Here is a 27,408-nt window from a genome sequence, read left to right as displayed (position 1 = left end):
TGCTTTATGTCTTTTTACAATCTCACATTTACTCACCCTCTTAACCCCTCCAATTAATGCTCTCCCTCTCTCTCTCTCATACATATACATATACATATGCATACATACATACATACACATACATACATACACACACATACATACATACACATACATACATACATACACGCATACATACATACATACACACATATACATAGATACATAGACATACATACATACATAGACATACATGCATACGTATGTATGTACATACATGCATACACACACCGGAGAGAGAGAGGGAGAGAGCATTAATTGGGGGTTGAGAGGGTGAGTTAATGTGAGATTGTAAAAGATATAAAGCACTCTTAAAAGTTAAAAAAATAATGGTATTTTTTGTCCAATGAAAAATTGGTAGATTGATAACCTACCATAACAGAAAGTAGGTTATCAATCCCCATATAATGTGAGATTGTAAAAAGATATAAAGCACCCTTAAAAGTTACAAAAAATAAGGGTATTTTTTGTCCAATGAAAAATGGGTAGGTTGATAACCTACCATAACAGAGAGTAGGTTATCAATCCCCATATATATATATATATATATATATATATATATATATATATATATATATATATATATATATATATATATATATATATATATATATATATATATAGGGTTATATCCATTAACATCAAATAGAACAGATTTAAACTACAACATCTTATAACAAAACAACCAAAAAAATCCAATACAATATTTATGATTTTTTTTTTTAATACTAAGGAAGGCAAAGGCTACCCAAGACTATTAAAAGAATTGATAATTACAGAAAGGATGAGTCAGAAAGTAGAGAGTCTGTCAGATCAGAAGGTATCAATTGTAATCAAACAAACCCATGAAAAAGCAAAGAACATAGCAATCTGTTAGCTATGTATAAGTCAGAACAGAAACAAAAAGAAATAAAAATTGGGTCATGTTCTTCCTCCTTCCCTTTTTTTTCAATGGTATGAAATATAGCTATTGAGAGGAAAACAGTCTTTTATTATTATTATTTTCATTATTTTAACAGATTACAATAACGTACTTGATTTCTCTTTCTTGCTCGAAAAATCAACGATCGTTCTGCTTCTACTTAAGAACCGGACGTAGAGGAAAATGAGTCGATAAGACATGAAAACAAGGAAAAAGATAGAGAAAAGAAAAAATAAAAGAAAAAAAGAGAAAAATTAAGCTACATGCATGATCGGTGGCTCTGATGCCATAATATAACCTCTAAGGGGTAACAAGATGATGACTCATGGGGAGAAGATGAAGCCATTATTTATTGATGCCAGTACCTTGTTGCAACACGAAAAGGAGGACTGGACATGCTCCTCGCGCCCACCAACACCATATCAGTTTCCTAGGCTGTCCAATATTGAGCCGGGGAGAATAACTAGATTATCATCGTCAACAACATTATTTATATTGTTAAAGATATCCATTTATAAGATGAGGAGGCAATAATTAGATACTTTTACCATACAGGCTATTTTTTGGATAATAATAAGAAATTAATACTATATATATAAGATGAGGCAACGTTGCTTGAAAATAAGATTAGGCTAAACCATTTATATTTTTGGCCATTAAAAGATACTTATTACTTGCTTGAACGTTACCAGGTGGCAAGAGAGGATTGTTGCAACTCACGAATTTGCTGCCAAACATAGAAATAAGTCGATTATGAAGTTGCCGAGTCAGAAGCTGTGGAGTTGATGAACTTTATATTTGCACCTTATGGGAGCCCCAAACCATTTTCATTTAGTCTTCCAAAAGAATAGCACCGTTTCAACGATTCTTTGGTTTGCCATGCATTCTCGCTAAGACAACCAGTGGCCGGGCAGGTCACAGTTTGATTTTTCATTTTTTTTGAACAAAACAAAAGGCAAAAACCAAAAATTTTCGCGAAAGGATGTTTTATTAATTCCGATTTATTGCTTGATGAATGCTTGAAAGCAAAAATGGAAATGGAAGATATGCTGGACTTCAGTGCCATGAAACGGACAGTGAGGAAAAACTTCCATGTTCAGGGTATGTTTCTCAAGTGCAACAAATTAAGTTGGTAACGCATCATCAAAGGTTGCACAAGAAGGTGCATCACGTCCCAAAAACCCACGCTAGCTCATGCAGGCATATGACATGACCACAATGGCGCCGGCAGGTCCAGATCCAGCGGCAGCCCTATCCTCTCCGCCATGGCCTCCATGGCCGCCACCTCCATCCCCGCCTCCTCTGCAATCTCAACCACCACCTCCGCCTCCTTCTCCTCCAGAGTCTCAACCACCAAATCCGTCGCCATCTCTTTGCTAGTCTCAGCAGCCACCTCCACCACCACCTCCTTCACAGTCTCAGCCTCCTCCTCCTTTGTAGTCTCGGCCACCACCTGCGCCGACGTCTTCCATCTCCCTTTCCTCCTCCTTTGACCAATCTGCACCTCTATCCCTCCCTTACCCACATGAGCACCAGGCCCACCATACCTCACCCCATGGTCTCCATTCCCATTCCTAAGTGGACTTTGCATGGCATCCCTTGACGCTCTGATTCGCCCTGTGCCTCCCACGGTTTGCCAGGTGTCGAAAGCTCTCCCACACCGGGAACACCGCTATCGCTTCACCCACGCACCCTCCTTGGCCGACAGCCTCACCATCGATGACGCCACCTCCTTCTCGCTGTCCGGCTGCAGCACCGGCGGTGTGATCCCCCGCCACGCGTGATCGGGGTGGCCCGCTTGTACATGCATCACCTTCGGACTGGCGAACTCCTTGCCGCAAGCGGGCTTCTTCTTCCTCCACTAGGCGGCGCTGACGAAGGCGGCAGAGGTGGAGTCGTAGTTTGTTTCCATAATTAGCGTTGGGACCAGTATTCTCTTCCTCATCGGGGAAGGCAGGATTAGCGTCGACTGCATGGGTCAAGGGGAGATGCCAGCGGCGGGGGTTGCATCGTCACCATCACCGTCGAGGCCACCGCGGCGGGCAAGAGGCCGGATTGGGCCCCGGAGAGGGGGGGGGGGGGGGGTTGGAGTTGCGGTGTTTTTTTTTTCTTTTTTTTTTTTTGGAGGGGGGCACGGATGCCCTCCTAAAAATTTATAATACTATTAATAAAAACCATATTTATTTTAATTAAAAGTAAAATATAATTTTGAAATTATTTTTTTCATCGCGACCGCCTTATAAATATTTCTTTTTATACATCCAGCCATTAAGAGCATTTTGGTCATTTTAATTTGAAATCATTAATTTTTTAACGAAGTTAGATAGCATGGGTGCATATGCAAAAATAAAGATTTAAAAAAAAGAATAAAATATCAAAATAAGTGTTTTATGAGGGTATACATGTAAATATCAATTTGAAAAGGATATTCATGCAAAATTTGATATTTAGGAGGATATTTATGTAAAAAAATTTAAATTTCAATAAAAAAATATTTTTGGGATATTTTTTCTATTTAAGTATGAAGAAGGGGGAGGAAGAGACAGCGACGGGAAGTAAGAGAAGAGAATGAGTCCCCCTTGCTTTCTCTTCTTTCTATAGGTTCTCTCCAAGAAGCCCTCCAACGTGATGGGGGTAGAATTCAAATGCAGTTGCCGCAATCCAAGGGATGCGGTTAGATACGTGAATGCCAACAGCTATATTTTTCGATAAATAACAAGGATTTAGTAGATCCACTATGTCGTCCATGGAAAAGGCCATGACTACACGAACTGCCTACCTATTTTTAACAACTATCAGGAGGTTGAAGAGAAAAGGAATTTATTATGATGTTATTCCACCAAAAAAAAAGGATAAATAAAAGCCAGAGAATAAAAAAATAAAAAAAATTGTATTGTTGCTCTAGAACTCATTTCTAATGCGAGGAATGTATGATATGCTGGAAAATTCGGACAAGGTGGTAAATACTTGGTCACACGTGGGGCAAACTAGCCACAAGCATGAAACGTTTGGAAAGTAGATGTGGAGAATTTCTTGAATTTTCTTTTGCCAGTAAAACTTAAGCATGTTTACACCACATTCATGATTAGTTCATCCTAGTTCAACATGGATAGGATAAGTGAGAACAATAATCTATTGCCATATATCAGCACCACACTACAGAAAAAGAGGTCTGCCGTATAGGCAAGCGGCGTCTGTCGCGCTCCGGATTTGAGGCGTGACACCCTTAGAGTTACATGGCCGTGGCACATGGCCGACCCAAATGAGTTTGGGGCATGAAAATATCAGAACCTTTTTTCTCAGAAGACTTCTTCATGTAACTGCTAAAAATGTACCTCAACAAGTTTGATAAATCAACAAATATAGTAGTAGGTCTTTCGTATTTTCTACAATAGCATGGCACGTGTATAGGTTGGATTCATATGTATATATGTATGTATGTGTATATGATTGAATGTATGCATGTGTGTGTATTTATATATGCATGTGCACACATACATATATATACAGATGGATGGATGGATAGATAGATATTGAGTGGCTTGCCACCCCTTGTCCACCCAAAAAAGAGGGGAAAAAAAGAAAGAAAATAGAAAAAGGGAGAGAAAGATATAGCTCAAGTAATTAGTAGAAAGTGTTCTTTTTCAAGGCTTATAACAATGCTATACTTGGATTTTCAATAGAAACAAATCCAGCTATGGAAGTAGGACATGAGACGGATGCAAAGAGGCTCAGCTTTAACAATCTAATCCCATTCATGGAAGTTTTGATTATTCCACTTCGGTCCAAACTCCAACAAACAATTCGATACAATCATAGAATTTTATTGCTCATTGATGTCCAAGAAACAATGATACTTCTGGTGTTGAACTCTTGCATGGTTTGAATACTATATATTATTTGTCAAATGCTACAAGTAACCAAGAAGATCAATTATTTCTATTTAAGAGTTTGAGGGCCCTTCCATACGGATGTAGTCATACATAATTCCCTGAAAAGGGCTCTGGCTGTTAGGCTGAGTGAGAAATATCGTATTATCACCTTGAACGAGCCAATTATTTTGTATATTGATATTGTACAACCAATACAATCCATGGATTCCATGTCTTGCAATTGCATTATCCTTGCCATTCAGCTCTGCTGTAAAGTGAGGAGGATTTGCTTTCAAGTTGTTAAAATGAACCTTAGCCAAACATAGAGATCAAGTTAGTTCATCCCAATATAGTTATCACGTCATAAATTTGAGTGAGAAAGTTTCATGAGCATACTTGTAGTTTAGAATGAGTAGCAGATGCAAGTGCTACTCGAAGATTATAACTTCCAGATGGATTAACACTATCAAGATGAAACTTAATCTGCCACGTGGTTGGTTTATATGAGTTCTGATCAGTCTTCCTGAAAGATAAGAACAATTACAAATCAATTTCATTCAATGCTGACGCAAAGATGTAATCTGGAAGGAACTTATTACTTGATAATGAGAGAAAATCATAATTACTTCAAACGTTTACAGAAACAGACATGAAGAAGACAAAAGAACTTGTCCAACTTGGTGCTAATGCTGTAATTATTTTATATGCATTTGTAAATGTGGGAAGGCAACATGTCAAACACTAAAAACACATATATCTAATTATATATAGAAAAATTGTCCAATGTTTATCAAAAGAAGGATCAGTTCCAATTTTGTTTTGCTTGCCCACACATCATAAGTCGCAAATGATTAACCATGAAAATACTAAATGGCCAATCAAAATAAATGCCATTCTAAAGCTTGAAAATTGAAATAGCCAAGTATTTGCAAATTTGAAGTCTATTTACAACCATATAAGTAATTACAAGGCAGAAGAGTATTAACAACATAATTTGGCAACTAAGATCAAACCAACCAAATGAAGAAATTAGGGTGTTAAAAAAGATAGTCAGCCAGTGAACCTATAATTTTCTTCAAAATTGTTGAGCTGAATCTCCTCTGAAAAGAGCATAAATTAAGGTTGAGGAAATATTACCTGGTAACTTGAGCAAAGAACCAATCATTCTTATAGTCGCTTTTACCAATTGTATAGACAAGATCTCTGTCAGGATATAAGTCAGCATATCTTTCCCATAGACCATATTGTCTATATCTGTAAAAGCAACGCAGGAGATTCTGTTTAATAATAAAATAAAGTACCAATTAAGAATACGACAGGTGTTCGACGCTAAAATAGGACATGATGATGTCAAGTACAGCCCTTTTTTGAGAAATAATCGCATCGAGTAGAGTCAAAGCGAAAAATATTGCTCTTCCTATGCCAATGCTGATCTCCAAAAATGAAACTACACTACTTTTGAAAAGATAATATTTATACCTATTAGCTGGATCGTTGATGTAGAGTCTGTTAACATATTTAGGATTTGGATCTGGAATATAGAATTCAGCAGCAGAACGGTCAGGGATGCCTATTTCCCAAAAGGTGACATTATCTCTCGGGGGTTCATAAATAAGGTCGCCCAAATCAACATTATTTCCTGTTTACAAAGGTTCAGAAATCATGAGATTTCCATAACAGATAATAATAATCAAATGATCACCAAAAGAACAATGCATATGGTTAATGTACAATAACCTGAGGTGATTGTTATGGTTGCACTATATTTGTAATCCCCAATAAAGCCAGGAACCCATGCATAAAGATTATATTGTCCGGTTCGGACATTTCTAATTGAAAACCCCCCATTGGCATCTGCTCTGGTCCAAAATTGGTATCCCTGATGCAATCAAAGTACATAAGATACCAGGATATGCTCATTTATGGCCCGAACTTTGCTAAAACAAAAATAGAATGTAAAAAATATCATTATGCATTTTTTTTTAAAAAAAAAGAAACTAAACTTGAATGGTTAACCTTGCATTCTCTTTGCCACGATCCTGCTTCTCCTGGTAAAGCCAAACCAACATAAGAACCATTTGCATATATGTCTTCACCATGTATGTACCTGAGGATAATATCCCAATTTAATTATATGAAAATCGTTGCACCAACCAGTAAGCCCATTATTATGCCTATTATCCCTAGGGATTAATGCAAACCACGAGAACAATGCTCATTTATAGAAAGTAAACCCATATATAGTTATTGTAATGGCTTATTCTTATTCATAAAAAAAAAAAATTCCTTCATCACACAAGAATGATATTAGACTTGATGAATTGTATTTTTATGCTCTTTATTATAACTGAAACCAGAAGAGCTAATAAACTTCTAAAAAAAAAATATGAAGTGGAGAACCAAACCTACCTATCTCGAACTAGTAATTTACCACTAACAGAACCTCTTTGTGAGCTCTTTTCGAAGTCCTTTGAAACTGGAAAGCTATAAGGCCAACTCTCGACTTCTCTCTGCATCTGAAATACAGGATAGAAGTACGGAAGTGTTAGCATGATCCAGTTACACAATATTAATTATAGCAATACCTTTCATATGTAAATTCAGTATGAATTTATGTATTTACTCTAAAAAAGGCTTCAGTTAATTCCTTAATAGTACTGCAATTTAAAACAGTTGCTCAAATAATTCAATTTTGTTCAGAAAAATTGAATACTTAGCATGAATAATTTCAGAATTTATATTAACACAGAAAACCATGCACATAAATATTTAGAGAAAGTTCTTGGATTACAAAGGTTTGGTTCAATAACAAAAGTTAGTCTACATGTACAATTGTCAAGCCATTGTAAAACTTTCATCAAACAGTCCATCCTTTTTTTTCACTATTAGCATTTTTGGAAAAGTTAAAGTGGGGTCTGATGGAAGAATCATCCATTCGAACATTCAGAGAACACTTCTCAAGGTTCAAAAATTGAAAATACTCCCAAAAAATGCATGATGCGGCCACTAGGACTCAGCTGTTCGCAAGAAAAACCAGCAATTGAATTATCAAATTGGCTAGCATTTTCAAAGTTAATATGGTAGTAGAGGACGACCTCGATTAATAAACACTGCAAGACAGCTCTTCATTTCTAATATGCTAATAAGATTATATAATAACCTGCATTTTTGCATCCTGCCAGAGCGCCTTTGGATTTTTCCCATCTGAAGCGGAATTAAGGTAAACAAACACAGGGCCAAAAACTTTTTTCCAGTACTCTCCATACCTGAATTTAAGTACTTCCCCGGAGTAGTGAGAGCTAACAAACATCTGAATACAGCAAGAATACATAGATATCAAATATTCATAAGATCTTCAAATGATAGGCATAAAATGCAGCAAAACCAAAAACCAAAAATTTCAGTCATTGTATCAGAAAGAGTCTTTATTGAGCAGTAACAAGTGCGATGGAATTTAATCTAAACACAGTATTGTAGACATTGACATGGAAGAAACAGATATATCTTAGATGACATGCATTTTGCGTTAAGTCATCAACTATCACATAAGAATCATGATTTGAGAATAAAGGGAGCAACATTTTGAAGCCAAAAATATAACTCAAGATATTGTATTTTCAACCGAAGATAGAGGTGTGTGTTGAGTATAGGGAGGGAAAACCCAACCAAAGAATGTATGCACCAAATCCTTGGGAAAATGCTTTCCAGGACTCAACCACAGAACCCCCTCCATTTGAAGGAGGGATACATATATAGGGCTATGGCCACCTTGCTATATTGCCTCACATACAGATTAAGCAGATTGAAGACAGAGAAATTAAACCAACAAGGCCATAATTGTAAATGATGAAATGAATTCTTAGGCAGAGGAAATGATATTTCAGGCATATTACAAACTCTAAATTTCTAGATCAAGTACTTTCCTTAAACTATCAATAAATATTTATTACAACAATTTTAGCTGAAAAGCTTTTTTTTTTTTTGAGGGGCATCTTTTAGAAAACAATGCGTAATCAAACACATAGATCTAAATCCAAAAAGGTATCGTATCCTTTCCATTTGTTATCGAAGTAGGTATCCTAAGGATGAGGAAAAAGAAAAGAAATATTGAATAACCACAAGAAGATTGAACTGCTGGCAATTGCAACATCAAATTATATATAGACGAATCACAAGCTAATCAAATGCATAAGAACAACGTGAATGCTTTGTAAGTTAAAGTAAGTAGTAGGATCATCAATTGTCAGCTCGGTTGTGATGTAGTGATTATTGATGACACATAGCCAAATGCAAATACTAGTAGAATTCTCTCTATGTTCTCGTTAATTTTTGCATGTCTTCTCATTTGGTATGCAAGCAAAAGTGTCATATAATCTATATTATAATTTACTTAACCAGGGAGGTGTGCGACAATTCAATGTACTTTAAGTTGTAAATGATGCTAATGGGACTTGAGTCCATGGTTTGCACCACTCTCATCCTCAGCTCACATGCTGGGAAAAGGTTTTTGGTCTGATCCTGCATGGTGGCATTGCTACTATATTTCTCAAAAAAAAAAAAAAAAAGTTATGAATAGGTCACTGAGACATATTAAGAGTATATACAAGAAGATGATATGAAGAAATTTCAACAATAATAACATATTGATGTTACATGTTCTTCGGCCTTCCAATAATGTATATGATGTTTTGATAGGACCATTGTGTCTGAAGTTTTCTGTTGTAAAGGAGAATCTGAAGCTAAAAAACTTGAATTAGAAAAGTTATAATACTCACAGCAAGGGTTGTAGGACCAACATGAGAGGTTAGATCTTGCTTAAGAGGTCCTCCCGTTCGGAATTCATCACTGGGAGTGATTTGCCAAAAGCCAATTGGAGGATCAAAACTTATCCATCCATGGACCTTGTTGTCTTGATCTTCACAGGAGTATTGATACTTGTCATCCACCTTGACAGACATTTTCTTAAATCAGATGCCATGAAAATGAAAATAATAAGCTTGTAATAAAGGTTTTCTATAATATCTTTAGCTTACATCTCCTTTGAGTTGCGGATTAATTGGATTAGTGAGGAGAACAGCCTCAGGGTATGCTAACTGCTGACATCTTTCAGGCGTACGATCTTCAGGCATGGGCATAATTCTCTGCTTGTTGTCTGATATTGCCATATAGTGGAACCTATAAATGCATACAAAATGGATTACCACATCCTCAAAGAAATATAAAGTAAAATGAGCTGAGAGTAAATGAGCAAACCTAGTACATTTGTTAAGATGGTTAAACTAGAAATCAACTGCCATTATATGCAAGTTAAGTTAATGAACGTTTGTTCCATACTCTGGGACATAAACAATTAAGATGAAAAAGGATGAGCTTTGGTGCAACAGTAAAGTTTATTGGAACCCAAGACCTCACTCAAAATAGCTAGCCAAAAGGTATTTTTGAGTTCTTTAGTTATGTATAAGTATCCAAAATCTTCTTAGCGAATAAATGATGTGTGAGTAAATATACGCCCGTACGGGTCCTGACATATTTTTTTCTGTTCAAGCCATGGCGTCTTCATTAGACTAAGGGTTCAAATCCATTCAAATCTAATTATAAGCACCATGATCGGCCCGTGGTCAACCTCCAGGAACTTATGCTGCGGTGTCCCCTAGTTTACATAGGCTATGGGCCGAGTTCACTCTGATGCAATTTGTCATGACCCAAGATTTTACCTAAAATAGCTAGCCGGAAGGTATTTTTTGGATTCACCAAGGCGGATTAGGGCTCTTCGTAGGGATCAACTCAGGTTCGTAGGTCAAATCGATGGAACTCGATTCATGGATCCATGAGTCCTTTTAGAGAGAGAGAAAGGGATGGTTCTCTCTCTTCCTTCTCTTCTTCTCTTCTTTCTTTCTTCTTTGTTCTTGGCAAATGGTGGACCGGTGGCTGTCATGGCCGTGGTCCGGCAAGGACGCAGCAGGCGTCGATAAGGGGCAGTGGAGAGTGGCCACTGGCGGCGGCTCGTCAGCTGAAATTAGCCCAACATAGGGCCGAACAGGGGTAGGGACTTAGCTTGATGATTGTCGGGTCCTAGCTCGCTCGCTGGCTGTTGGTGCTCCGGCCCCGGCTGGAGGCTGGTGTAGAGAAGGGCCTGAGGGCTTCGACGAACGTCGGTAGTGGCAGTGGTCGAAAAAAGTGAAAAGAAGGTGGAAACAGAGTAAAACAGGGGTCCTTTTCTCCGAGAAGTTTTCGGGTGATTCTCTGCCGGCGGCCATGAATCCTCGTTGTTCGAAAAAGAAAAAGGAAAGGAGAGAAAGATCGGAGTGTTACCTAGGCTCTAAAGGCACCGACAACCTTGATTTCTGGTGAGCACAATAATTGGTAGCTGCAATTTCGAAGCGAGAGAGAGAAGAAGATGCTATCACCGTTTTGGAGGGCATTAGAGGGGAGGAGGATTAAATAGATGATGTCTCTGAGTTTTAGATGAACTCGAATGGCCTTCGATCCTGCCAGAATTGGAAGAGGAAGAAGACTCCTCTTTCTCCAAAGTGAAACAGGGCACAGTTAGCCCCTAATGGGCCATGGCCTCTTCAGGCCAGCCCATAATCTCACTTTATGTGCGGGCCGGCCAATGGACAAGGCACTTACAAAGTTGCTCTACTGTGACCTTACAGGTTCGAAATATAAAACAACCTCTCTACTTGGGAGGGTAAGGTTGCATATATTCGACCCTCCTCGAACTCCGTAATGACAAGAGCCTTGTGCACTAAGTATGTTTTATAAGCAACTGAGATTAAAAATCACATTGGGTAGGATCTAATGATTTATCCAAGCAACTGCATATCATTAACTTATTAAAACATTCTTCATTTATGTAAAACCTTATGGAGGATATTGGAAATCTACTTACTTGTCTTTGTCAAGCCTGAAAACAACCCTGATTTCCGCTATATCAAAGTCAGGCCATCCTTTCTGGTGTTCAAAGATTGCATAGGTGTAAAATCCTGAGCTGCCGCGGAGCATTACAAACCTAGAAGCTTTTGTAACTATCAATATCTTGTAACCTTTTTCAATTGCAAGAGGAGAATGGATGATTGGAACTTGATGCACCTTTTGTCTATGTTTAAGGGGACAAGTGTGCCATTGAGTGATGGAGTCCACGTTCTTGTGAATGAAACCTCTACCTGCTCTTCACTCTGAAATATTATTCTAAATTTCGTTCCTTTTGTCCTGTAAGACAATTTAGATGATCAACCATTATGAAATTTCATGTTAAATTCTATGGTAGAAAAAAAAAACGCAGAGGAAGAGATTCGCTCACTTATCAAATATACCGTAGGCTTTAGTTCCGTCCCAGACCAGATCCCAATACCTAAATGCTCCATGGAAGCATGATTTAGTGACTACTTCAAAATATTGTATCTTTACAAGAGAAAATAGCATCTATATCAGTCCTAAGTTCATGCAAATTGTATCACTAAAGTGATACTTGGTCTAATCTTATCCCCACTTGAGAACCAGCTCTATAAACCATAAGAAGTTAGTAGGTGAGTTTTGGGACTCCATATATAGATTTTCAAAAGCCCAATATCTGTAATGTACATTAAGTGAAAAGAAACTTGGCATTCAAAATAATGTTGAAAATACATCAAAAGTCTGCGAAAGATTTCAGAAAATAATCAATTTATGAAGCAGTTTATTAAAACCATAAGTTCCTACATAAGGCTGTATTTGGATTTTGATTTTTTTTTAACACCTTTTTCTTTAATTTCCTATAACACCTTTTTCTTTAATTTTTGAATCAAGAAAACCTTGGTAGGAGTTTCATTGCTAAATGGAGAAAAATCCAAACATAAAAACATTTAGATGACCAGGAGGTGAAATCATCAAGTTCAAATTCCTTGCGACATAAGAAATTTTCTGTTTCATAGCTTTGCATTGGGTATATCCTCATAAAAACAACCCAATTTTATAAAACCATAGATCATTTTTTTAATGAAAAGGGTAAAAATACAAATATCATGATTCCATTTTACACCAACAAGCATCCATGGAACAACTAACACAAAGAAAAAAATGCTTATAGCATCAATATCCAATATTTCATTTCACAAGTCATGCTATATTCTCAAAATTTACGCATTGTAGGATATACAAAACTTCAGAATAACCTAGTTTTTGAATAGATCCAAACTAAATAGAGATTCAGAGATTATTGTAACCATGATGCCACCTACCCTCTGCTGTCTTCTCTATTGTGAACTTCCATCAGATTATCAACACCATTATATCGAACACCCGTCATCATCCCCTCACGCTTCGACAGCTTCAATTGGAGAATGCCATTATCTATGATCACCTGCATTCATGCTCCATCAGCACCTCCTTTTACACATTCATAAAAAACTTGACATTCAATATATAATTCAAAAGCATGATAACCAATTCAGAGAGTGATCACGTACATATCCATTTCGAACAGCGAGGCTCACACCGGCCGGCGACCTGGCTTGCGAATCGTTGGAGAACTGCTGTCCGCTTGCATCAATAACAACCTATAATCAAAATGCCAATTTTTCAATGATTAAGAATAGCTAATTTAAATTATAGAATTTTTTTCTAATCAAGCTATGTACTAGATTTCCTCCACCGGACTCCATCACATGCCCAGAATAAGAATTTTGTACAACTTAGATTATAAATTGATCCACTTTTGATCTATTTCATGGTTGCATCATATGAACTAGTGGAGGTTTCCCACATCATCCATGGAAGTTGTTTTATGGTTCGATTTAATTGGTTCAACTAATCAATGATGGGTGATGATTGAATATGAGACACATTAGCAGCCATGTTGCGTAGCTAACAGAAAATGGTGGATGATTTAGATACTAAGCAGAAGCACGAAATATATGGATTTGAAATTTACTGCATTATAAGAGTTGAAGCAAGCAATTTAAATTTTTTTTTCTGAGTATACATGTTTATAAAATCTAAAGAATAACCAATCTTGATATAGAAACATATTTGTACTGCTGAACATCAATTAAGCTTGTTTTTTAATCCTTGAATATATGATGAAACAATATAATTATTTGTCAACATATGATACACTTAAAATTTTTAAGCATAATTATGAATCCATGTTGCACTATAATTTAATTGCACATGGAAATTGGTAAGACACTAAATGGACAATTTAATCTTGAATATTTCTAGGAAATAATTATTCTTTATATCAAAGTTATAGCTTGATGACCAATAGTTTAATTTGACAAAATATTATACCATAGATTCAATTTTGCATGAGAAAAAACCACTATAAATATGTTATAGAGCTACTCAACATTTAAGTTACTATCAATTTATAGAGTAACTACAATGTGGTAATTTTTCCTTTGTAGCCATGAAAATAAAGCTAGAGCATTTCTGGTCTCTCAGCACATCCAAGATTAGTTAGACCTGAAACCCTTGATGTATAATATTTCTAGACCTCTACTTGTCACAATTAAGTGACTTAGCTAGTAGCTTCAAAAATAACCATTCTCCAGCACTGAAAAAAACAGTTGTTATGTTACTAGAGAGAGAGAGAGAGAGAGAAGAGTTTACAAGATTCAAACCTGAAATATTAAAATTGTTAGGAGTAACCAAAAAGGAGGCTTTTTAAGAGCATGCTGATCGGGCCCTGTTCTGTAATTTGCAAAAGCATGAACAAAAATGGGTTAGCCAATCATTAAGATAATTTGAGACCTGAAACAGTTCTGTAATTTTTTATCTGCATATAAATCAATTACATAGCATATAAATTAAACATGAAATGTGCAAAATGGAAATACGCAAGCATGTTTTTACATATAGGTCCCTTCTATCCATAGCTGTAAACACAGATTCATGACGGATTCCTTAAAAATTATGAATAGGTCATTTAATTGCTATGTTTCTGCAGTTGCATAACATCACAGATCTGGATTAGCCTTCAACCATAACTAGTTTGGTTCACCTGAGCTAGATATCAGATTAAATCCGCAAAATACCGCTTTACGATTTGGTCCCTTTCAGTCAGTATCCGTAGATACAGATTTACAGTCAGGTCCGTGCACCATTCTACAACAGCGGAAAAATTCAGTCTGATTAAAAAACCCAAAACGAATCAGGTCTGGTTCAACCGAGTTGGTTCACACCAGATAAATGGTTTTATAATATCGAAGGCCCAACCAACATAATGGATTTTATAACTTAAAAACCGAATAGATCAAATTTAAGAATATATATATATATATATATATATATATATATATATATATATATATATATATATATATATATATATATATATATATATATATATAGGGGATTGATAACCTACTCTCTATTATGGTAGGTTATCAATCTACCCATTTTTCATTGGACAAAAAATACCCTTATTTTTTGTAACTTTTAAGGGTGCTTTATGTCTTTTTACAATCTCACATTTACTCACCCTCTTAACCCCTCCAATTAATGCTCTCCCTCTCTCTCTCTCATACATATACATATACATATGCATACATACATACATACACATACATACATACACACACATACATACATACACATACATACATACATACACGCATACATACATACATACACACATATACATAGATACATAGACATACATACATACATAGACATACATGCATACGTATGTATGTACATACATGCATACACACACCGGAGAGAGAGAGGGAGAGAGCATTAATTGGGGGTTGAGAGGGTGAGTTAATGTGAGATTGTAAAAGACATAAAGCACCCTTAAAAGTTAAAAAAATAAGGGTATTTTTTGTCCAATGAAAAATGGGTAGATTGATAACCTACCATAACAGAGAGTAGGTTATCAATCCCCATATATATATATATATATATATATATATATATATATATATATATATATATATATATATATAGGGTTATATCCATTAACATCAAATAGAACAGATTTAAACTACAACATCTTATAACAAAACAACCAAAAAAATCCAATACAATATTTATGATTTTTTTTTTTAATACTAAGGAAGGCAAAGGCTACCCAAGACTATTAAAAGAATTGATAATTACAGAAAGGATGAGTCAGAAAGTAGAAAGTCTGTCAGATCAGAAGGTTTCAATTGTAATCAAACAAACCCATGAAAAAGCAAAGAACATAGCAATCTGTTAGCTATGTATAAGTCAGAACAGAAACAAAAAGAAATAAAAATTGGGTCATGTTCTTCCTCCTTCCCTTTTTTTTCAATGGTATGAAATATAGCTATTGAGAGGAAAACAGTCTTTTATTATTATTATTTTCATTATTTTAACAGATTACAATAACGTACTTGATTTCTCTTTCTTGCTCGAAAAATCAACGATCGTTCTGCTTCTACTTAAGAACCGGACGTAGAGGAAAATGAGTCGATAAGACATGAAAACAAGGAAAAAGATAGAGAAAAGAAAAAATAAAAGAAAAAAAGAGAAAAATTAAGCTACATGCATGATCAGTGGCTCTGATGCCATAATATAACCTCTAAGGGGTAACAAGATGATGACTCATGGGGAGAAGATGAAGCCATTATTTATTGATGCCAGTACCTTGTTGCAACACGAAAAGGAGGACTGGACATGCTCCTCGCGCCCACCAACACCATATCAGTTTCCTAGGCTGTCCAATATTGAGCCGGGGAGAATAACTAGATTATCATCGTCAACAACATTATTTATATTGTTAAAGATATCCATTTATAAGATGAGGAGGCAATAATTAGATACTTTTACCATACAGGCTATTTTTTGGATAATAATAAGAAATTAATACTATATATATAAGATGAGGCAACGTTGCTTGAAAATAAGATTAGGCTAAACCATTTATATTTTTGGCCATTAAAAGATACTTATTACTTGCTTGAACGTTACCAGGTGGCAAGAGAGGATTGTTGCAACTCACGAATTTGCTGCCAAACATAGAAATAAGTCGATTATGAAGTTGCCGAGTCAGAAGCTGTGGAGTTGATGAACTTTATATTTGCACCTTATGGGAGCCCCAAACCATTTTCATTTAGTCTTCCAAAAGAATAGCACCGTTTCAACGATTCTTTGGTTTGCCATGCATTCTCGCTAAGACAACCAGTGGCCGGGCAGGTCACAGTTTGATTTTTCATTTTTTTTGAACAAAACAAAAGGCAAAAACCAAAAATTTTCGCGAAAGGATGTTTTATTAATTCCGATTTATTGCTTGATGAATGCTTGAAAGCAAAAATGGAAATGGAAGATATGCTGGACTTCAGTGCCATGAAACGGACAGTGAGGAAAAACTTCCATGTTCAGGGTATGTTTCTCAAGTGCAACAAATTAAGTTGGTAACGCATCATCAAAGGTTGCACAAGAAGGTGCATCACGTCCCAAAAACCCACGCTAGCTCATGCAGGCATATGACATGACCACAATGGCGCCGGCAGGTCCAGATCCAGCGGCAGCCCTATCCTCTCCGCCATGGCCTCCATGGCCGCCACCTCCATCCCCGCCTCCTCTGCAATCTCAACCACCACCTCCGCCTCCTTCTCCTCCAGAGTCTCAACCACCAAATCCGTCGCCATCTCTTTGCTAGTCTCAGCAGCCACCTCCACCACCACCTCCTTCACAGTCTCAGCCTCCTCCTCCTTTGTAGTCTCGGCCACCACCTGCGCCGACGTCTTCCATCTCCCTTTCCTCCTCCTTTGACCAATCTGCACCTCTATCCCTCCCTTACCCACATGAGCACCAGGCCCACCATACCTCACCCCATGGTCTCCATTCCCATTCCTAAGTGGACTTTGCATGGCATCCCTTGACGCTCTGATTCGCCCTGTGCCTCCCACGGTTTGCCAGGTGTCGAAAGCTCTCCCACACCGGGAACACCGCTATCGCTTCACCCACGCACCCTCCTTGGCCGACAGCCTCACCATCGATGACGCCACCTCCTTCTCGCTGTCCGGCTGCAGCACCGGCGGTGTGATCCCCCGCCACGCGTGATCGGGGTGGCCCGCTTGTACATGCATCACCTTCGGACTGGCGAACTCCTTGCCGCAAGCGGGCTTCTTCTTCCTCCACTAGGCGGCGCTGACGAAGGCGGCAGAGGTGGAGTCGTAGTTTGTTTCCATAATTAGCGTTGGGACCAGTATTCTCTTCCTCATCGGGGAAGGCAGGATTAGCGTCGACTGCATGGGTCAAGGGGAGATGCCAGCGGCGGGGGTTGCATCGTCACCATCACCGTCGAGGCCACCGCGGCGGGCAAGAGGCCGGATTGGGCCCCGGAGAGGGGGGGGGGGGGTTGGAGTTGCGGTGTTTTTTTTTTCTTTTTTTTTTTTTGGAGGGGGGCACGGATGCCCTCCTAAAAATTTATAATACTATTAATAAAAACCATATTTATTTTAATTAAAAGTAAAATATAATTTTGAAATTATTTTTTTCATCGCGACCGCCTTATAAATATTTCTTTTTATACATCCAGCCATTAAGAGCATTTTGGTCATTTTAATTTGAAATCATTAATTTTTTAACGAAGTTAGATAGCATGGGTGCATATGCAAAAATAAAGATTTAAAAAAAAGAATAAAATATCAAAATAAGTGTTTTATGAGGGTATACATGTAAATATCAATTTGAAAAGGATATTCATGCAAAATTTGATATTTAGGAGGATATTTATGTAAAAAAATTTAAATTTCAATAAAAAAATATTTTTGGGATATTTTTTCTATTTAAGTATGAAGAAGGGGGAGGAAGAGACAGCGACGGGAAGTAAGAGAAGAGAATGAGTCCCCCTTGCTTTCTCTTCTTTCTATAGGTTCTCTCCAAGAAGCCCTCCAACGTGATGGGGGTAGAATTCAAATGCAGTTGCCGCAATCCAAGGGATGCGGTTAGATACGTGAATGCCAACAGCTATATTTTTCGATAAATAACAAGGATTTAGTAGATCCACTATGTCGTCCATGGAAAAGGCCATGACTACACGAACTGCCTACCTATTTTTAACAACTATCAGGAGGTTGAAGAGAAAAGGAATTTATTATGATGTTATTCCACCAAAAAAAAAGGATAAATAAAAGCCAGAGAATAAAAAAATAAAAAAAATTGTATTGTTGCTCTAGAACTCATTTCTAATGCGAGGAATGTATGATATGCTGGAAAATTCGGACAAGGTGGTAAATACTTGGTCACACGTGGGGCAAACTAGCCACAAGCATGAAACGTTTGGAAAGTAGATGTGGAGAATTTCTTGAATTTTCTTTTGCCAGTAAAACTTAAGCATGTTTACACCACATTCATGATTAGTTCATCCTAGTTCAACATGGATAGGATAAGTGAGAACAATAATCTATTGCCATATATCAGCACCACACTACAGAAAAAGAGGTCTGCCGTATAGGCAAGCGGCGTCTGTCGCGCTCCGGATTTGAGGCGTGACACCCTTAGAGTTACATGGCCGTGGCACATGGCCGACCCAAATGAGTTTGGGGCATGAAAATATCAGAACCTTTTTTCTCAGAAGACTTCTTCATGTAACTGCTAAAAATGTACCTCAACAAGTTTGATAAATCAACAAATATAGTAGTAGGTCTTTCGTATTTTCTACAATAGCATGGCACGTGTATAGGTTGGATTCATATGTATATATGTATGTATGTGTATATGATTGAATGTATGCATGTGTGTGTATTTATATATGCATGTGCACACATACATATATATACAGATGGATGGATGGATAGATAGATATTGAGTGGCTTGCCACCCCTTGTCCACCCAAAAAAGAGGGGAAAAAAAGAAAGAAAATAGAAAAAGGGAGAGAAAGATATAGCTCAAGTAATTAGTAGAAAGTGTTCTTTTTCAAGGCTTATAACAATGCTATACTTGGATTTTCAATAGAAACAAATCCAGCTATGGAAGTAGGACATGAGACGGATGCAAAGAGGCTCAGCTTTAACAATCTAATCCCATTCATGGAAGTTTTGATTAATCCACTTCGGTCCAAACTCCAACAAACAATCCGATATCATCATAGAATTTTATTGCTCATTGATGTCCAAGAAACAATGATACTTCTGGTGTTGAACTCTTGCATGGTTTGAATACTATATATTATTTGTCAAATGCTACAAGTAACCAAGAAGATCAATTATTTCTATTTAAGAGTTTGAGGGTCCTTCCATTCGGATGTAGTCATACATAATTCCCTGAAAAGGGCTCTGGCTGTTAGGCTGAGTGAGAAATATCGTATTATCACCTTGAACGAGCCAATTATTTTGTATATTGATATTGTACAACCAATACAATCCATGGATTCCATGTCTTGCAATTGCATTATCCTTGCCATTCAGCTGTGCTGTAAAGTGAGGAGGATTTGCTTTCAAGTTGTTAAAATGAACCTTAGCCAAACATAGAGATCAAGTTAGTTCATCCCAATATAGTTATCACGTCATAAATTTGAGTGAGAAAGTTTCATGAGCATACTTGTAGTTTAGAATGAGTAGCAGATGCAAGTGCTACTCGAAGATTATAACTTCCAGATGGATTAACACTATCAAGATGAAACTTAATCTGCCACGTGGTTGGTTTATATGAGTTCTGATCAGTCTTCCTGAAAGGTAAGAACAATTACAAATCAATTTCATTCAATGCTGACGCAAAGATGTAATCTGGAAGGAACTTATTACTTGATAATGAGAGAAAATCATAATTAGTTCAAACGTTTACAGAAACAGACGTGAAGAAGACAAAAGAACTTGTCCAACTTGGTGCTAATGCTGTAATTATTTTATATGCATTTGTAAATGTGGGAAGGCAACATGTCAAACTCTAAAAACACATATATCTAATTTTATATAGTAAAATTGTCCAATGTTTATCAAAAGAAGGATCAGTTCCAATTTTGTTTTGCTTGCCCACACATCATAAGTCGCAAATGATTAACCATGAAAATACTAAATGGCGAATCAAAATAAATGCCATTCTAAAGCTTGAAAATTGAAATAGCCAAGTATTTGCAAATTTGAAGTCTATTTACAACCATATAAGTAATTACAAGGCAGAAGAGTATTAACAACATAATTTGGCAACTAAGATCAAACCAACCAAATGAAGAAATTAGGGTGTTAAAAAAGATAAGTCAGCCAGTGAACCTATAATTTTCTTCAAAATTGTTGAGCTGAATCTCCTTTGAAAAGAGCATAAATTAAGGTTGAGGAAATATTACCTGGTAACTTGGGCAAAGAACCAATCATTCTTATAGTCACTTTCACCAATTGTATAGACAAGATCTCTGTTTGGATATAAATCTGCATATCTCTCCCATAGACCATATTGTCTAAATCTGTAAAAGCAATGCGGGAGATTCTGTTTAATAATAAAATAAAGTACCAATTAAGAATACGGCAGGTGTTCGACGCTAAAATAGGACATGATGATATCAAGTACAGCCCTTTTTTGAGAAATAATCGCATCGAGTAGAGTCAAAGCGAAAAATATTGCCCTTCCTATGCCAATGCTGATCTCCAAAAATGAAACTACACTACTTTTGAAAAGATAATATTTATACCTATTAGCTGGATCGTTGATGTAGAGTCTGTTAACATATTTAGGATTTGGATCTGGAATATAGAATTCAGCAGCAGAACGGTCAGGGATGCCTATTTCCCAAAAGGTGACCTTATCTCTCGGGGGTTCATAAATAAGGTCGCCCAAATCAACATTATTTCCTGTTTACAAAGGTTCAGAAATCATGAGATTTCCATAACAGATAATAATAATCAAATGATCACCAAAAGAACAATGCATATGGTTAATGTACAATAACCTGAGGTGATTGTTATGGTTGCACTATATTTGTAATCCCCAATAAAGCCAGGAACCCATGCATAAAGATTATATTGTCCGGTTCGGACATTTCTAATTGAAAACCCCCCATTGGCATCTGCTCTGGTCCAAAATTGGTATCCCTGATGCAATCAAAGTACATAAGATACCAGGATATGCTCATTTATGGCCCGAACTTTGCTAAAACAAAAATAGAATGTAAAAAATATCATTATGCATTTTTTTTTAAAAAAAAAGAAACTAAACTTGAATGGTTAACCTTGCATTCTCTTTGCCACGATCCTGCTTCTCCTGGTAAAGCCAAACCAACATAAGAACCATTTGCATATATGTCTTCACCATGTATGTACCTGAGGATAATATCCCAATTTAATTATATGAAAATCGTTGCACCAACCAGTAAGCCCATTATTATGCCTATTATCCCTAGGGATTAATGCAAACCACGATAACAATGCTCATTTATAGAAAGTAAACCCATATATAGTTATTGTAATGGCTTATTCTTATTCATAAAAAATGTTTTCCTTCATCACACAAGAATGATATTAGACTTGATGAATTGTATTTTTATGCTCTTTATTATAACTGAAACCAGAAGAGCTAATAAACTTCTAAAAAAATATATATGAAGTGGAGAACCAAACCTACCTATCTCGAACTAGTAATTTACCACTAACAGAACCTCTTTGTGAGCTCTTTTCGAAGTCCTTTGAAACTGGAAAGCTGTAAGGCCAACTCTCGACTTCTCTCTGCATCTGAAATACAGGATAGAAGTACGGAAGTGTTAGCATGATCCAGTTATACAATATTAATTATAGCAATACCTTTCATATGTAAATTCAGTATGAATTCATGTATTTACTCTAAAAAAGGCTTCAGTTAATTCCTTAATAGTACTGCAATTTAAAACAGTTGCTCAAATAATTCAATTTTGTTCAGAAAAATTGAATACTTAGCATGAATAATTTCAGAATTTATAATAACACAGAAAACCATGCACATAAATATTTAGAGAAAGTTCTTGGATTACAAAGGTTTGGTTCAATAACAAAAGTTAGCCTATATGTATAATGGTCAAGCCATTGTAAAACTTTCATCAGATAGTCCATCCGCTTTTTTTTTCGTTATTATCATTTTTGAAAAAGTCAACATGGGAGCGCACTAATAATTTCATAGAACTGATGGAAGAATCAGCACATGCATGATTCAACCACAAGGCCACTCCTGTTTGAAAGAAGAACAAGCAATTAAATTATCAAATTGGCTAGCATTTGCAAAGTTCATATAGTAGTAGGGGACGACCTGAATTCGTAAACATTGGAAGATAGCACTTCATTTCTAATATGCTAATAAGATTATATAATAACCTGCTTTTTCGCATCCTGCCAGAGTATTTTTGGATCTTTCCCATCTGAAGCGGAATTAAGGTAAACAAACACGGGGCCAAAAACTTTTTTCCAGTACTCTCCGTAGCTGAATTTAGGTGATTGTCCGGAGTAGTGAGAGCTGACAAATATCTGAATACAGCGAGAATACAAACATATTAAATATTCATAATGATATTTAAATCATAGGTATAAAATGCAGCAAAACCAAAAACAAAAAAATTTCAAGTCATTGTATCAAAGGAGTCTTTATTAAGCAGTAACAATTTCCATGGAATTTAACATATAATCTTTATTGTAGCCGTCGACATGGAAGAAACAGATATATCTTAGATGATATGCATTATGAATTAAATCATCAAGGTGCATTATGCATTATGCATTAAGTCATCAAGTATCACATAAGAATCATGATTCTAGAATAAAAGGAGCAACACTCTGAAGCAAAAAATATATCTGACAAGATATTGTATTTTCAACCAAAGATAGTGGTGTGTGTTGTGTATAGGGGAGGGAAAACCCACATACAGAATTGCCTGCACCAAATCAATTGGTAACACTTTCCAAGACTTAACCATAGAACCCCCATCATTTGAAGGAGGGATACAACTACAGGGCTATAGTCCAGTTTGCTATATAATTGCCACACATATAGATTAAGTAGATTGAAGACAAAGAAGCTAAACCTACAAGGTTATAATTGTAAGTGATGAAATGAATTCCTAGGCAGAGGAAATGATATTTCAGGTTATCAGAAACTCTAAATTCTAGATCAAGAACTTTCCTAAAAATATCTTTTTTTGATGTAAACTGTCCTGAAAATATCAACAAATATCTAGTAGAACAATTTTAGCTGAAAAGCCGTGACATTTTTTTTTTTTGGAGTGGCATCTTTCAGAAAACAAAAAATTGTGTAATCAAACTTGTGATCTAAATCCAAAAGGATACCATATCCTTTCCATTTGTCATTGAAGTAAGTATCCCAAAGACAGTAAAGAGGAAAAAGAAAAGAAACATCGAATAACCACAAGAAGATTGAACTTGTGGCAATTGCAAAATCAATTATATATAGATGAATCTCAAGCTAATGAAAAGCATATCATAATTTGAATGCTTTGTAAGTTGAAGTATGTAGCAGGATATCAATTGCCAGCTCGGTTGTGATGCAACGGTTATTGACACAGCCACCTACAAACTAGTAGAATTATCTATATGTCCACATTAATTTTTGCATGTCTTCTCGTTTGTTATTTGCAAACAAAAGGATACTAAAATCTGGATTATAATTTACTTAACCAAGGAGGAATGTCATAATCTAATCTACTTTAAGAAGTTGTAAATGATGCCAACAGGACTCGTGTCCATTGGTTTGCACCTCTCTTCTCAGCCCACATGCTAGAAAGAGGTTTTCAGTTTGATCCCTCATGGAAGCAATCCCACCGTACTTCTCAAAAAAGAAAAAAGAAAGGCTATGAATAGCGTATCAAGCCATATTAAGAGCATGTACAAGAAGATGATATGAAGAAAATCCATCAATTATAACATATTGACATTGTAAGTTAATGTATATAGTCTTTTGACAAGACCATTGTGTCTGAAGCTTTCTATTATGAAGGAGAAGCTGAAGCTAGAAAAAATACCAAATTCAAAAAGTTATGATACTTACAGCAAGGGTTGTAGGACCAACATGAGAGGTTAGATCCTGCTTAACAGGCCCTCCTGTTCGGGCCTCATCGCTGGGAGTGATCTGCCAGAAGCCAATTGGAGGATCAAAGCTTATCCATCCATGAACCTTGTTGTCTTGATCTTCGATGGAGTATTGATACTTGTCATCCACCTAGAAGGACATTTTCTTAAATCAAATGCCATGTACATAAATGGTAATGATAAGCTTGTAATAGGCTTTTCTATAACATCTTTAGTTTACCTCTCCTTTGAGGTCTGGATTAATGGGGTTAGTGAGGAGGACAGCCTCAGGGTATGCTAATTGCTGACATCTTCCAGGCATGCGATCATCAGGCATGGGCATGATCCTCTGCCTGTTATCTGATATTGCCATGTAATGAAACCTATAATCATATACAAAATGGATAAATGCATTTACGCACAAATATAAAGTAAAATGATTAGAGATTAAATGAACACGCCCGCATGGATCGTCACAGAATTCCTCCGTTTAAATCTATATAAATCTAATCACAAGGACCACAATTGGCCCGTAGTCAGCCCTAATGGATCCGTGATGCAGTGTTCCCTAGTCCACATAACCGTTACGGGTCGAATCCGCCCTGATACTATTTGTAACAATCCAGGACCTCATCCAAAATAGCTAACCAGAAGTTATTATTTAGGTTTCTTAATCCTATATATGTACTCAAGATCTACTCGGCGAATAACTGATGCGGAACTAAACACACGCCCGCACGGGTCCTCACAAACTGAGTTAAAAAGAGGGTGAGCCATAATACAATGGGAAGATTACTCCCCCATGACCTAGAGATCATATGAAAACATGAAAGCATTATGAAGACTGCTTACTTGTCTTTCCTGAGCTTGAAAGCGACCCTAAGTACCCCTATATCGAATTCAGGCCATCCTTCCAGGTGTTCGAAGATTGCATAGGTATAGAATCCTGAGCTGCCACGGAGCACAACAAACCTAGAAACTTCTATAACTATCAGTATCTCATAACCTTTTCAACTGCAAGAGGAGAAAATATGATTAGAACTTGATGCACCTTTTGTCTAGGTTTAATGGGATAAGCGTGCCATTGAGGGATGGAGTCCATGTTCTTGTGAATGAAACTTCTACCTGCTCTTCACTCTGAAATATTGTTCTAAAATTTGTTCCTTTTATCCTGTAAGACAATTTAAATAACTTATGAAATTTTATATTCAATTCAAGGTTAGAAAAGAAAAAATAAAGCGGCAGAAGAGATTCGCTCACCGATCAAATTTTCCAGTCCAGAAAAGACTCCAGTACCTAAACGCTCAAAGGAAGGAAGGTTTACTGACAACATTAAAATATGAATCCTTACAAGAGAAAATAGCATCTATATCGATCAGTCCTATGTTCATCCAAATTGTTTCATGAAAGTGGCACTTAGTCGAATATTATGCTCACTCAAGAACCAAATCTAGAAACTGTAGGAAGTTAGCAGGTGAGTTTTGGGGCTCCAAGGATTTTCACAAGCTCAATATCTAGAATGCTCCGTAAGTGAAAAGAAACTTGGCATTCACAAAAATGTTGAAAATGCATCAGAAGTCCATAAGAAATTTCAGAAAATAATAAGTTTACAAAGGAGATCAATTAAAATGATGGTTCCTGCATGAGGCTGTATTTGGATTTTTATTTTTCTTTTTCATTTTCATTTACCATCACACTTTTCTTAAATTTTTTAAATCAAGAGCATTTCAGTAGGAGCTTCACTACTGAAAAGAGAAAATACAAACTTAAGAACATTTAGATAACTGGGAGGGGGAAACCATCAAGTTCAAAATTCCTAGTGAATTAAGAAGTTTTCAATTTCATAGTTCTGAAATTGAATATTTCTGCATCAAAACAACCCAACACCCAGTTTTACAAAACCATGTATCATATATTTTTTTTTCAAAGAAAAAGTAAAAGGTAAAGACACAAATCTCATGGTTCCACATTACACCAACGTGCATCTATGGCACGAGTAACAAAAGATTAAAAAAAAAAAAAAGCTTATAGCATCAATACCCAATATTTTATTTGACAAGTCATGCTATATTCTCAAAATTCATGAGTTGTTGGATATAGAAAATTTCAGAATCATTTACTTTATGAATAAATCCAAACTAATTGGAGATTCGAAGATTATTGTAACCATGATGCTACCTACCCTCTGTTATCTTCTACATTACCAACTTCCAGCAGATTATCAACACCATTATATCGAATGCCTGTCACAATCCCACCAGGATTTGATAGCGTCAACTGAAGAATGCCATTATCTATGATCACCTGCATTCATGCTCCTTCAGCACCACCTTTTACGCATTCGTTCAATATAAAACTCAACAGCATCACAATCAAAAGCAAGGAATCATCACGTACATATTGATCTTGAACAGCAAGTCTCACATCGGTAGGTGACCCAGCTTGTGAATTGTTGGAGAACTGCTGTCCGCTTGCATTAGTAACAACCTGTAAATAAAATGCCAATCTTTCAAGGATCAAGAATAGTTGTCAAATTCTTCAAAATTTATATTATAGAAAATTTTTATAACTCCGTCACATTCCCAGGGTAAGAATTTACTACAACTTAGACTATAAACTGATCCATTTTTGACCTGTTTTATGGTTT

The 27,408-nt window shown here is 36.4% G+C and overlaps 2 protein-coding genes and 1 long non-coding RNA gene across 3 annotated transcripts; all 3 read right to left on the bottom strand.

Annotated features, from left to right (window-relative positions):
* Nucleotides 1-4,475: 4,475 nt before the first annotated feature.
* Nucleotides 4,476-6,551, bottom strand: LOC149751146 (uncharacterized). The gene is made up of 4 exons (XM_089927684.1): nucleotides 6,536-6,551; nucleotides 6,313-6,472; nucleotides 5,971-6,087; nucleotides 4,476-5,356 (listed from the first exon to the last, which is right to left on the bottom strand). Exons 1-4 carry the CDS (start codon nucleotides 6,549-6,551, stop codon nucleotides 5,218-5,220), a joined length of 432 nt encoding a protein of 143 aa, XP_089783810.1. The 3' UTR covers nucleotides 4,476-5,217.
* An 18-nt stretch (nucleotides 6,552-6,569) lies between these two features.
* On the bottom strand, nucleotides 6,570-7,352 carry LOC148699776 (uncharacterized). The gene is made up of 3 exons (XR_015974007.1): nucleotides 7,243-7,352; nucleotides 6,850-6,940; nucleotides 6,570-6,712 (listed from the first exon to the last, which is right to left on the bottom strand). It is a non-coding gene; the product is annotated as an uncharacterized LOC148699776 (long non-coding RNA).
* Nucleotides 7,353-19,981: 12,629 nt separating this feature from the next.
* Nucleotides 19,982-27,179, bottom strand: LOC149751145 (uncharacterized). Its single transcript, XM_089927856.1, has 14 exons — nucleotides 26,944-27,179; nucleotides 26,022-26,057; nucleotides 25,813-25,932; nucleotides 25,614-25,733; nucleotides 25,003-25,144; nucleotides 24,742-24,912; nucleotides 23,058-23,207; nucleotides 22,339-22,445; nucleotides 21,947-22,037; nucleotides 21,668-21,809; nucleotides 21,410-21,569; nucleotides 21,068-21,184; nucleotides 20,326-20,452; nucleotides 19,982-20,240 (listed from the first exon to the last, which is right to left on the bottom strand). Exons 1-14 carry the CDS (start codon nucleotides 27,069-27,071, stop codon nucleotides 20,001-20,003), a joined length of 1,851 nt encoding a protein of 616 aa, XP_089783982.1. The 5' UTR covers nucleotides 27,072-27,179; the 3' UTR covers nucleotides 19,982-20,000.
* Nucleotides 27,180-27,408: the final 229 nt, after the last annotated feature.

This window comes from Phoenix dactylifera, chromosome 16 (assembly GCF_051530095.1).
Source record: "Phoenix dactylifera cultivar Ajwa chromosome 16, Ajwa_hap1_PhDact_Kaust_v1.1, whole genome shotgun sequence".
Lineage (NCBI taxonomy): Eukaryota > Viridiplantae > Streptophyta > Magnoliopsida > Arecales > Arecaceae > Phoenix > Phoenix dactylifera.
Note: the sequence above shows the minus strand (reverse complement) of the source record. Positions and strands in the feature narration are given on the sequence as shown.

Bases quoted from the DNA above. Each gene is read 5' to 3' on its own strand.
- LOC149751146 (XM_089927684.1), bottom strand. The intron at 6,088-6,312 runs GTATAAATATTA...TTGCTTTTACAG, and splicing joins ATCAACGATCCAGCTAATAG to ATATAGACAATATGGTCTAT. The intron at 5,357-5,970 runs GTAATATTTCCT...CTTATCTTTCAG, and splicing joins TTCTTTGCTCAAGTTACCAG to GAAGACTGATCAGAACTCAT.
- LOC149751145 (XM_089927856.1), bottom strand. From the start codon at position 27,071: ATGCAGGTGATCATAGATAATGGCATTCTTCAGTTGACGCTATCAAAT. The intron at 24,913-25,002 runs GTAAACTAAAGA...ATGTCCTTCTAG, and splicing joins ATCCAGACCTCAAAGGAGAG to GTGGATGACAAGTATCAATA. The intron at 20,453-21,067 runs GTAATATTTCCT...CTTACCTTTCAG, and splicing joins TTCTTTGCCCAAGTTACCAG to GAAGACTGATCAGAACTCAT.